The sequence below is a fragment of the Balaenoptera borealis genome (genome assembly GCF_965194805.1).
Source record: "Balaenoptera borealis genome assembly, chromosome: 11".
Lineage (NCBI taxonomy): Eukaryota > Metazoa > Chordata > Mammalia > Artiodactyla > Balaenopteridae > Balaenoptera > Balaenoptera borealis.
The window spans coordinates 39,586,003-39,598,536 of NC_138868.1; the positions used below are offsets into that span (position 1 = coordinate 39,586,003).

General features: G+C 54.9%; 1 protein-coding gene across 9 annotated transcripts in view; it reads left to right on the forward strand.

Moving 5' to 3' along the window:
- The window catches only part of ABCC8 (ATP binding cassette subfamily C member 8), a 74,753-nt gene extending 62,219 nt beyond the window's left edge, over window positions 1-12,534 (forward strand). For 5 of the 9 annotated variants that reach the window (XM_082341381.1, XM_082341384.1, XM_082341386.1 and 2 more), the window contains 13 exons: window positions 553-622; window positions 1,118-1,275; window positions 3,033-3,125; window positions 7,034-7,136; window positions 7,678-7,791; window positions 8,142-8,262; window positions 8,413-8,543; window positions 9,401-9,479; window positions 9,686-9,794; window positions 10,206-10,309; window positions 11,082-11,215; window positions 11,680-11,742; window positions 12,291-12,534. In XM_082341381.1, the coding sequence (XP_082197507.1) occupies window positions 553-622; window positions 1,118-1,275; window positions 3,033-3,125; window positions 7,034-7,136; window positions 7,678-7,791; window positions 8,142-8,262; window positions 8,413-8,543; window positions 9,401-9,479; window positions 9,686-9,794; window positions 10,206-10,309; window positions 11,082-11,215; window positions 11,680-11,742; window positions 12,291-12,428 (1,417 nt within the window). In that variant the 3' untranslated portion in view covers window positions 12,429-12,534. Of the gene's footprint in view, window positions 1-552; window positions 720-1,117; window positions 1,276-2,757; window positions 2,782-3,032; window positions 3,126-7,033; window positions 7,137-7,677; window positions 7,792-8,141; window positions 8,263-8,389; window positions 8,544-9,400; window positions 9,480-9,685; window positions 9,795-10,205; window positions 10,310-11,081; window positions 11,216-11,679; window positions 11,743-12,217 lie in introns of those variants that run through there. The other 4 variants (XM_082341385.1, XM_082341383.1, XR_014231390.1 and 1 more) reach the window with 4 other exon arrangements.

The window sequence follows — 12,534 nt, forward strand, 5'->3', positions numbered from 1 at the left end:
TTTACTTTTCAGCCTTGTGAGCACTCTGTGGCCCACAGACACAGCCTCCAGGTTTACTTACCCTCTATTTGTCCAGATCTGTGGTTTTGAAATCCTCTTGTTGGGGTTGTGCCAGTTCTGGGTCACAGCCGGAGTGCTGACAGCCGGAGTGGCCTTGCAGGGTCAGCCGGCCGACGAGCTGCCCCGGGGCCCTGTCCCCTCCCCACCCTGGGAGAGTTGTCCCTCTGGAGAGAATTCTGTGACCCCAGGAGGACACAGAGGGAGTCCTGAGTGAGTCAGGCAGAGCGATAAGCTGAGAACGGAGGCAGTGGTCACACATGGGCTGTAGGGTCAGAGAGGCTGGGGAGGGGCCAGCACCCCTTTGGGCGGCCGCACAAATTCTCAGCGACACAGGCCAGATGTCTACAGACCTGCAAAGGCAAATGCCCCTGGGAAAGCAGACCTGGGGATGACCCCATAGACATTGAAACGAAAGAAATGACTGTCCTCCTTCAGTAAACAGGAAGGAAATCAGTAAACAAATGAGTAACTGCTCCTCTGGTTACCTCTTAGGTTTTTCGAGACCACACCCCTTGGAAGCATCCTGAACAGGTTCTCATCCGATTGTAACACCATCGACCAGGTACACAGGACCACGACGCATTTCCGCAGTTCAGAGAGGCCAGGCCCCCAGGAGCTTTTCCTGCCTGGTGCTGGCTTCCCCAGATCAGAGCCTTGGGGTAGGAACCCAGTGGCCCCCATTTGATTATAATGCTGCCTCAGGACCTGGGGCCTCCCCTGGGAGACCCTCATAATACGGCTGAAGGAAACCATATCCCTTTGGCTTCCATCCAAGCCCACTCTGGCTCACAATAAGGTTCCAAGCATACTCTAAACCAAGGTGACTGATTTTGTGGAGAATATTCATTTTGATTTAGCCTGTGTTCTTTATTTGCCGTCATACTAGATGGTGAAAAACAAAGTTCTAATTTCTGTTCTCAGGGAGCCTACAGTGTAGCTGCAGGGGTAAGACATGCACCCGTAATAAAGGAAGAGAGCAAAATATGGCGCCAGGTAACACACTGAAGGTGATCAAATACCAAAACTCACCTGCCTTTCTCACCCTCCCCTCCTGCAGCACATCCCGTCCACGCTGGAGTGCCTGAGCCGCTCCACCCTGCTCTGTGTCTCAGCTCTGGCCGTCATCTCCTATGTCACACCTGTGTTCCTCGTGGCCCTCCTGCCCCTGGCTGTCGTGTGCTACTTCATCCAAAAGTACTTCCGGGTGGCATCCAGGTGATGGCAGCACTTGCCAGGGGGTGAGGGATGGGAAGTTCTTTGCAGTAGGCACTTCAGCACTGTTATTAGAATCATCATCATAGAAGTAGTAGAGTCGTGTCCCCCAAAACAGTGGAAAATTGAAATATTCATATTCCACTATCCTAATATAACCATCTGTCAGCACGCACACACTGCAGTTACTATTTGAACTATTTCCTTGGGTGATATGCTCAGGAATGGGATTGCTAGGTCAGGGTGTAGGCACGTGATTATGCCCTTCATTCATTTTGCCAAAGTGCTTCCCAGGAGGATCGTATGATTCCAGTGTACAGGCTGATGGCTGATGCATAAAATCAGAGGGCACCTGATGTGAGGGGTCTTATGGCAACCAGACCTCCCAGCCCACGTGGATCCAGAGCGTGGGTGGAAGCCTTGACTTGAGGGAGCCTCTCACAGCCTTTCGCATTGATCACATTCGCCTTCATGAGCCTTGGAGCCACGCATGACTCTTTCCTACTCAAAATTTTCTAAGAATGTTCTCTTGGAAGTTCTTTCTGGGAGTGACTCTGTTAAGCTCATAGATTCAAAGATTTGTAGGGACAATTTTTAAGAATCTTTAGGCCAGTGTGTCTCAAACTGCCAATCACAACCTATCAGTGGGTCATGAAATCAATATCATAGATCACAACCAGTAATTTTTTTAATGAAATAGAATAGAAAATATCAGACTGTATTCACATAGTAACAGTAAGCTTTGCTTGATGAAACCTTTGTTTTGGTCATGTATGGGGGTGTGTGTGTGTACTGATTCGTGATATAAAATGTGTTTCTTACTAGGAGTTGTGGTCAGAAAGGTTAAGTACCTCTCTCAAGTTTGTACTTAAGGTTAAGTTACTTAAGGTAACTTAACTTGAGAGTTAAGTACTCTCTCTCACAGAGTTTGTTAGAAATGAGTCAAAATACTGATTGGCTATGATAATAATAATTAAATTTAGATACATTTTGGCCACAATTACCTTGCCCACCAGGATCACGATTTGTATAAACGGCTTTTTGCCTGGATGATCCAGAATCCCCTGGTACCCACATGGAACATAGTGCACTGATATTCACAAGATCACAGTGGCTTTTTAAACACCGTACAAGCTGTTCTACAAGGTTCATTTCTTCTGCCAGAGAAACCACCCTGTTCCCCTGGCACCCACTCTGGCCCTGGGGACTGTTTGTCCAGGAAGGCCGCTTCCTGCATTCCCAAGCTGACCTCCTTGGCACTAATACACTTGTCAAGGTGCAGCTGTGGGGAGCAGGAACCATTCTGTTGCCATGGAAACCACTGGCCTTTCCCTCTCGAGGAGCTCTTTAAATCCAAAGCCTGTGGTGGTTATCGGGGAGGGGACTGAAAGCGTGGAGTTTGGTCTTTCTGTTCCTTTGACTCGCTGTTCAAGTTGTTCGCCTGTGAAAGGGAACACTGCTGCAGAGTGAGGCGGTGCGGCAAAGCAAATGGATAGATGCAGACGTGAGGTGGGTGATGCCCAGGATAACAGTAACCGTTCAGCATGCTCTGCTTAAGTATCTACATTAACGAGCTCATCCAGTCCTCACGACTGCTTGATGGGGTGGTACCCTTGTCTTCCCTCTTTACAGGCGAGAAACTGAGGCCTAGAGAGGTGAAGCCATTTGCCCGCACAGTAGTAGGAGGTGGAGCTAGGATTCAGACCCAGGCTGAGCCCTGAGCTGCCCTCTTAACCATTTGGCTCTGCTCCCCCGCACAGGGACCTGCAGCAGCTGGACGACACCACCCAGCTCCCGCTGCTCTCGCACTTTGCCGAAACCGTGGAAGGTCTCACCACCATCCGGGCCTTCAGGTACCAGATTCACCCTGGGGGGGGTAGGGGGGTGGGGATGGAGCCAGGGTCACAGGTCATGAGATTTAATTCTCAGGGCTCTGCTTAGGAAAGCCCAGGACACATGTCTCCCGACACCTCATCAGGCCCCAAGGCCAGTCCACCCAAGGTGTCAGGTCTAGTGGGCTCTAGCGGCATGATCCAGAGAGGAGAATCTCAGGCCTAGAGCCAAGCCCATGGCCTCTGTGAACTAAAGTAAAACATGAAAAGAGAAAAGGCTGGAACAGTTCCTCACAAATCAATGCTGGAAAGGCCCTTACATGGTGTGGGCCAGCCCTGAGGCCATCTTTCATTGAGACTCTCCTGTGAGCCAAACACTTTGCTGAGTACTTTACATGCCAGTCTCATTCATTCTGCACTGCAATCTGAAACGGAAAGCTTGATTATTCCCAGTTCTCAGATAAGGAAATTGAGGCTCTCTGTAAGGTCCCACAAAGTACAGATTTGAACCTGCTTGTTCATTCAACAAACATTTACTGAGTGTTCACCAAGCCCCATACCAGGCACCAAAAAGACAAAAATGAGTCAGATGAGCCCCTGCCCTGGAGGCATTTACAGTCCAGGCTTTGAGCAGGCCAGGACAAACCCATGTGACAAGTACTCTGAAAGAAAGGGGGACACAGGCTCTGGGAGCATAGAAGGGAGGCAGTCATGGAAGGCTTCATTGAGGAGGTGTCATTAGTGCTAGGACTCAAAGAGGAGATAAGAGTTCACCAGGCTGGAGGAACTCTCCCAAAACTTCAGTTTCAGTTCCTCCAAGACTCCCACCATCCTCTTGCCACTCTGAGTTGTGATGTTGGGCTTGACAGAAGCATCTGAGGCTGCCTTGGGAGTGGAGGGGGCTGTTGCTCCCCACCTCAGTCTCTGTCTGAAGTATTAGGGCATCTCTCCTCCAGATAGACAGGCCAGAGACCCCTGACCCAGATACTGGGGCTCTGGCCTCTAAGCCTCACCCAGAGAGTGATTCTAGGTTATTTTTAGGATGGCACAGCTGTGCGGGGCATGACAGTAACCATGTGACGCCAGCCTTGTGTCCAGTAACCCTAGGGCTCAAGGGTCAGCCGACAGGGTCTGAGGAGGCCTGCCTGCATCTCCTCCCTTCAACCCCCAAAGTCCAGCTGCTGCCCTGGGAGAGGTGCCCAGGCTCCTGGCGCAGCACCGCAGCCCCAGTTCACTCTCTGGGGCGTCTGGGGCTGATGGGAGGTCCTCTTTTGGGTCTTGTCTGAGTAAAGCAAAGCAGAGCAGAGCTCTGCTGTGGCCTTGGCTCTGCTCCCTGGACATCCCCTGCCACTGTGCAAGCCTGTGCTGTCTTCCCCACAGAAGCTCCCTGGAGCCTGGCATGACTCCAGGGTTTCCTTCCAGCCTCCTCCTCTTCTCAAGCCTGAACTCCCCAGTTCCTTCACCTTCCAGACCCCTCAACACTCCTGGGCCAACCTCTACTCTAAGTTTCGGTGATGCTCCTCTTTTAGAATTGATATCCTGGAGGCCTTCGGGCAGGGCCTGGGGCAGAGAGAGTGCGACTTTCCTAGAGTGGGCCAGACCCTTCAGTAGGATCTGAGTGTATGCCCGCATCCTGCAACCAGCCTCAGACCAAGCCAGCGGTTAGCCAGAGAAACTGCTGCCTGGGAGGCCTCCCACACCCTGCATTGACATGGTCAGTGAGTTTTAAATTTGAGTGAAGGACTTTTTAAATCATCCCTGAATGTGTTGAATTCATTGGCTTTTTGCCCAGAGGTCTGTCCTGCTGAGAGCTACCTAGCATTTATTGGTTGTACACTTCCCATGTGCCAGGTATATGTGTGGGTTATTGCATTTAATCCTCATAAGAGCCTCATGACATAGGTAGGAGAAGCCACACTCTACAGCTGAGGCTGAGTAACCAGCCCAAGGTCACACAGACAGTGAGAGCTGGTGCTGGGCTTGGAACCCAGACCTGGCTGACCTTCTGGGTTTTTTTGGAGGCCCTGCTTTTTCCCAAGAAAAATTTCAAGGGTGCCCAACACTGAATGGTTGTTTCAGTCCATGTAGAAACTATTACTATCCCCATTTTACTGGTGAGGAAACTGAGCCTTGGTCCTGAGACACAGCCTGTAAGTAATAATGCTCAGACTCCAACCTGGGTCCACATGGCCCCCAAACTGGGGGTCTTTCCACATTCCTTACACTGTCATACACCTACCACAGAAGCTCCCATCTCACGCACACTCTCATGCACACCCACCCCTCAGGCCAGTCACACACCCCTCAGACTCCCCAGACACTCACACGTGCACTCACACATACACATCTTCAACACCCACTTACTCACACAAACCCTCAGACCGATGGCTTCACACTCCCCTCAGACACATCACCCCCACACACACATCCACCCTGTGGCTGGGCGATCACACCCTCTCACAACTCAGAGACTTGCTTTGCTCTCCTCAGACACATGATTCAGACACAGGCCCTCCACCCAGAAAAAATCGAAGCAGAACAAACAGCTTCTGGGAGTGAAAAGCAAATGCCCACGAGATCCATCTTGAGTTCTTCTGAGTCCCCTCAGTTGTTTCCCTGAGACCATGCTGAGACAGCTTTCATTCATTCTTTCATTCACCATCAAACAAGTACACCTGCCCCCTCCTCTAGGCCTGGCGCAAAGTCTGAAGGTGTGGCCAAGGAGAGCGACACCAGGAGCCCAAGTCTTGTCAGAGAGAAGAGGCAGATCCATACAAAGTAACACAAGGGAGAACGTGATGAGGGCACGAGGGCAGGAAAGAAGCCTCCAGAGTTCCTTGTACAGAGAGGTCCCATCTATCTTAGAGGGTCAGGGAAGTTTCATTCATTCGACAAATATTTATTGACAGTGCCAGGTGCTGGGGATACATTAGTGACCAAAACAAACATGGTCTCCATCCTCATGGAGTTTACAGTCTAGTGAGGGAGATAGACAATAAACAGCTGGAGAAATTAACATATGAGCAGAGGTTATGAAACAAACAGGCTGCAGAGATGGAGAAAAATAGGCCAGGAAAGGCCACTCTGAGGAGGTGCCACTTAAGGTAAAGCCTTAAAGTTGAGAGGAGTCAGCCTTGGGAAGAGCAGAGGAGAAAGCATTCCAGGCAGAGGGAACAGCATGTTCAAAGGCCCTAGGGTGGGGAAGAACTTGGCATTGTCACAAAACTGAAAAAAGGCAAGTAAAGTAATAAATTACTTTACTGTAATTTCTGTGTCTGCAACACAGTGAGCAAGGGAATTTGTGGCATGGAAGGAGGTGGGTGAGGTTGGCAGGAGCTGGCTCACACAGGCTTCTGGCAAGGAGGTGGTTCTTTATCCTAAAAGTCATTCATATTCTTAGCAGGGGAGAGATAGGATGCAATTTATGACTTAGAAAGATTATGCTGGCTGCTGTGTGGAGGGTAGACTGTAGGGAGATAGCAGGTAGACCTATCAGGAAGCTGATACAATAGTCCAGGTGAGTTTGCAGTGGGCAGGAAGCAGGCCAGAGGCAGGCAGAGGCCAGGGCTATTTTGGAGAAAGAAATAAGAGGACTGAGGGATTGGATGTGAATCCCGATGATTCCTGGGTTTCCAGCCTGAGCACCTGGGTGGGTGGAGGTGCGCTTTATTGTAACGGGGAAGCCCTGCAGAGGAGAACAGGTCTTGGGGTGAAAACAAGCGTTTGAAGGAGGTGGCACCTTTGACAGGTTTGAATAAGCAGAAGGGAGCTGGGAAGGAGTTCCAGGAAGGAATGGCATCCATAAGGTGGCAGAGGTGGCATGTCTGGGGGCTGCTGAGGCCCAGGTAGCCCCCTCTGCAGGTGAGGAAAGTCCCGAGGGCTACGTGGGCCAAGATTATTCCCCCTCACCCTCCCCATCCTCCCTCCAGGTACGAGGCCCGGTTCCAGCAGAAGCTCCTTGAATACACGGACTCCAACAACATCGCCTCCCTCTTCCTCACAGCCGCCAACAGGTGGCTCGAAGTTCGCATGGCAAGTGGCCCCCAGCCCCCCGCACCCTCGGGACAGGGGGTTCTGATAGGGCTGTGCAGCCAGAGCAAGGGCCAAACAGGGACCGGAGCGTGGGAAGAGAGGACGGATACCGGCCCGGTGTGCGTACGGGGTGGGCATCGAGCCCTCCGGCTTTTCCCACCTCTGGTGGTCCTCCCCGTGTCTGACCTGAGCCCTCTCTTCCTTATATCACTGCCTGGAGGCTTGTGTGTCTGAGGTGTGTGCCAAGAGCGAGAACAGTTGTGTGTTTAGCTGTGACAGGTGTGTCTGAAGTGGGTCATATGACAGGTATGGACCAGCTGGTGAGGCATGCATGCTGGGCTTGGGGGCGGGGGGAGCAGAGCTACGTGCACACGTTGTCTACTGGGGCTCCAGCCTTCACAGCCTCCTGTGTGTCTGATGATGTGTTGCGGGGCTGGGGTTGAGTCTTGGCTGAGCTGCTCTCTGCCCTGAAGGGAGTGAGGGGTAGGGGTGCTGTGGCTTCAACCCCTGAGGGTCCAGGCCAACTCCACTGCCTCTGCAGGAGTACATTGGTGCATGTGTGGTCCTCATCGCGGCCGTGACCTCCATCTCCAACTCCCTGCACAGGGAGCTCTCTGCCGGCCTGGTGGGCCTGGGCCTTACCTATGCCTTAATGGTGAGTGGCAGCAGGTGGGGCAGAGGAGGAGTCAGACACCAGCCCCTGGGGAAGCTCAGGGCACCTTCCCTGACTGAGACGCTCCCAGGCCTTACCCCACGCTATAGCGAGTCTGATGCCAGAGGGACCATGTGGGCAGGAGGGCTTACTGCAGGTCCCTGCCCCTTCACCCAGGCCTGGGCCCCAGATGGGGGTGGGTGAGGGTCCACACTCACTGTAACCCCCATGGAGGGCCCCCTGGACAGTCAGCGGTGGGCAGCAAAAGGCATCCTCAACTGTAAGAAGAGCCATCCTGGTGGCCAGGGACAGGACCAAGTGATCACTGGCTGTGAATGGCTTGCTCCCCACAGGTGTCCAACTACCTCAATTGGATGGTGAGGAACCTGGCGGACATGGAGCTCCAGATGGGGGCCGTGAAACGCATCCACGGGCTCCTGAAAACTGAAGCGGAGCGCTACGAGGGGCTGCTGGGTGAGGGGTGCGGGAGGACTTCTGGGGAAAGGGCCCAGCGTGGATGTGTGTTTGGGTTGCGGGGGACACGAGGAGCCTGGGGGTAGGGGGGCATGCCTGGATACCAGCTGTGGCCCACACCTGGCAGCTGACCCCCAGCCTGGCCCCCAGCACCATCGCTGATCCCGAAGAACTGGCCAGACCAAGGGAAAATCCAGATCCAGAACCTGAGTGTGCGCTATGACAGCTCCCTGAAGCCAGCGCTGAAGCACGTCAATGCCCTCATCTCCCCAGGACAGAAGGTCGGGGGGGGGGGGGAGGGCAGAGGGCTGGACAGCCTCACAGAGTCACCTCCTGGCCCTCAGGGCCCTCCAGGCCTCACACCCATTCAGACCCCCAGTCTCCCAGCCCCGGGCCTCTCCCCTTCTCTTCCTGCTGCCCTCACTCACCCACCAAGGAGATGGACAGGACCCCCCAGACTCCTCTGACTCAGAGGGGCTTTGTCAGGGCCCCCCACAAATGGTCAGGGGCTCTCCCAGGGCACTGTACCCCGAGCTTCAGAGCAGGGTCCTGGGGCAGAGAGTGAGGCCCTGTCCTGGGGAGGGAGCTCCTGTCTGCACTCTGATCCAACTCTGACTGACTCCCCCCTCTCTCCCCCTCTGCTCCGACGCTGCCCCTCTCCTCCTGTCTCTTTGTCTCTGTCTCTCTCACTTTGTCATCATCTGTGGCTGTCTGTCTCACTATCTCTGACCTTTAGATGTACCTCTGTCCCTGCCTCTCTTATCCTTCTATATCACCACCTCTGTCACTGTATCGGATGCGATGGGGTGAGAGGTGACTCCAGTTGAAGGTGCGGTACATCCTGCACACAACGCTCAGCCGCCCCTGTGCCCTCCCGCCACACCCAGGCACATAGAGACACACCAGTGGCCCCAGCTCCCCCGCAGTCATGCACCACACCCAGCCAGACAAGTAGGAGCCCCCTCTGGATCCACCGCAGGAAACAAGCCCAAACCTGGGCCCAGCCCTGGCTAAAGAGATGCTGGTCAGAACGCCAGGACGAGAAGAGATGCTGGGGCTTCCCACGCCTGCACAGCCCAGCACTAGAGGCTCCCAGACACCCCAGGTGCCCACAGCGTACCTGCTCCTCTCTTTCCAGATTGGGATCTGCGGCCGCACAGGCAGTGGGAAGTCCTCCTTCTCTCTTGCCTTCTTCCGCATGGTGGACATGTTCGAAGGTGAGCTGTATGACGGGCACCCCTCATGTACCCACAGCCACGAGATGGGACCTCAGTCCTGGGTATGGTCAGACGTCACAGGAGGCCCAGCCATCACTGCCTTCCCCCGCATCCTCGTTGGGACCCATGTTCCAGGCAGACCCTGTCCCCAGCGCCACCGTCTCCCCACTCCTTGGTGCCCCACCTGTGACACTGTCTGCATGCAGGGCGCATCATCATCGATGGCATCGACATTGCCAAACTGCCGCTGCACACCCTGCGCTCGCGCCTCTCCATCATCCTGCAGGAACCCGTCCTCTTCAGCGGCACCATCCGGTGAGCCCCCTGACCCCTGCCACCAGGCCCACCCCAGACCCAGGCCCGGCTCCGCTCCTCCAGATCTGGGGCATAGAGAGGAAGGGGTGGACGAGGCCAGGAGCCTCCCTGGGCAAGCAGCCCTGCTCTAGCTCTGGGCATGAAGGGCTGGCGCGGGTTCTTTAAAGCTGCACCCTCATGCCTTTCTCTTTTCCGTTAGGCCTAGGCACTGGTAGGGGTCCCCCAACCCTCAAGCCTGGGATGCTTTCCTCCACCCACTGCCAGCCCCTTGCTGCCCCCTCCCAGCCAGGCCCCCAAGTCAATCAGTTCCCACTCACTGCTCCCTTCACCAGCCTCACCCTCTGTGCGTCCCCTGGGAATAGAGCCAGGACCCTGCTCCCCTCTCTAAGGGCTTTGTGTGTCACCCTCCAGATTTAACCTGGACCCGGAGAAGAAGTGCTCTGACAGCACACTGTGGGAGGCCCTGGAAATAGCCCAGTTGAAGCTGGTGGTGAAGGCGCTGCCAGGAGGCCTTGGTAACTACTCCTGGCTGAGCACAGGCTGGGTACTAAAGGACGCCTGTAAGGGCTGGGAACGGACAACTCACACCCGTGTCTTAGCTTTGCCCAGAGTTTAGAGTCTGGGGTCTGCCAGGATCCCAGAGACCATTAAGTTCTACTTCTCACTATACAGGAGCTCAGAGATGTCAAGTGATTTGTCCCAGGTCACACAACTGGTCAGTCAGGATCTGGCCTCTCCTACAGGGCACAGGGGGGACAGTAAGGAGACAGAGCTTGCAAGTCCCCAATGCCATGGTGGTATATTCGGCCCTGCCCTCCACATCCACCTGCCTGCCCAGTTCTGCCCGGAGGGAGGAGAGGACTGACTGGAAATCACAGGCACAGGTCACTCATCAAGGCTACTGGGAAGACTGTGTCCCCACCCCAGGGGTCAGCAGAACCTTTGGTGTATCTGTTGAAACGCCTGGGACAGTGGGGGCCGGCCAAGCCTTGGCTTCAGAAAATCACCCCACCAAGGCCCATACACATGCAGGACGGACACACTCTGTGCTGATGCCAGGGCCACAGTCGTGCATAACTCCAGGGAGCGCTCTTCTCTTTGTAACTCCAGCAGACGGCATCTGTGTTGTGTAAGGTGCAGCCACACTGTGCACACCTGTGCTCATGACACACGCCTACATATTTACCCCTGTACACACACCTCCTGAAACCCCAAGCCACTCCATCCACTAAACTCACAAGGCAGAATTAACTCAGCCCTGCGCCCCCTTCCTGGGGCTGTTTTCAGATGCCATCATCACGGAAGGCGGGGAAAACTTCAGCCAGGGCCAGAGGCAGCTGTTCTGCTTGGCCCGGGCCTTTGTGAGGAAGACCAGCATCTTCATCATGGATGAAGCCACGGCTTCCATCGACATGGCCACGGTCGGTGCGGGGCACACCCATGGGGTGGGGGTCTTGGAGAGGGTTTTCGGGGGTGTTAGGGAGAAGGTTGCACAAAGTAGTCCTGAAACTCAAGTTGCCTTTAACATCAAGAGTCATATGGAGTAGAAAAGGCAAAGGGCTGGGGGACCCTGATTCCAGGTAGTCTTAAGGCTGGAATATAACACACATACACACAAGCTGCACACGGACCCACAAATTTCACACCCATCCCCACAACCCAGCACACCCAGACACACTCACAGCACACACACATGCACACAGCTGAGCTCCCAACAGGCGGAACCCAGCCCCTGAACACTGGGAACCTGGTTGGTCCTATGGGGACTAGAGCCAGAGGGAGGGGGTGGGGCTATGGTTGGGGTCAGATGGGAGCTGTGCCAGAAGCCAGGCCAGACCCCACCCACTGGGCAGGTGAGCCAACAGCTGCTGCTCTGACCTGGCAGGAAAACATCCTCCAGAAGGTGGTGATGACGGCCTTCGCAGACCGCACTGTGGTCACCATCGCGGTAAGGGGCCCATGATGGGGTGCAGGGGGGACACCCAGGGAGATGGCTGGCCTCCTGAGGCTGTCATCAGTGGGCAGCCTCTGGGCTCACCTGTGCCTGGTAATCAAGAGAGGACCCTGTGGCAGTGCAGGGCAAGGAGTCTGGAGGGCTTGCAGGGAGCCTGGATTGCAGGATTTGGGATGTAGGAAGGTTTGTGCCTTCACTTCCCTCAGACCTCCCCTCTTTCTCCAGGTTCCAAGGTCCGCTCCTGTCCCAAGGCCCTGTGAGCTAGGCTAGGGTTACTTCTCCAGAGCAAATGGGAGATGGGGGCGTTGGGAGAATCTCTGAGTCTTGAAGCCTGGAGGTGGGGCAGAGCTGAGACCTGGTGAGGGAGAGGGTGGCATTAGCAGATGGAGGGTTTGGAGTTACAGCCACACCGGGCAAGGGCAGTCACCACAGAGATAAGACATTCTGGCCACATGCCTCCTCCTCCAAGCTGCAGGAGGGATGCCTCTGCTGCCCCAGGCTGGCCCCCCCCCAACCCTGACAGCCCTTCCTGCCCCGCCCAGCACCGCGTGCACACCATCCTGAGTGCAGACCTGGTGATTGTCCTGAAGCGTGGCGCCATCCTTGAGTTCGACAAGCCAGAGAAGCTGCTCAGCCAGAAGGACAGCGTCTTTGCCTCTTTTGTCCGTGCAGACAAGTGACCTACCAGAGCCCAAGTGCCATCCCATGCCCCACCCTGCCCCCAACTCCCGCCCGGGTTCTCTAACTGTAAAATCACTTGTAAATAAAGAGACTGGTTATTTCCTA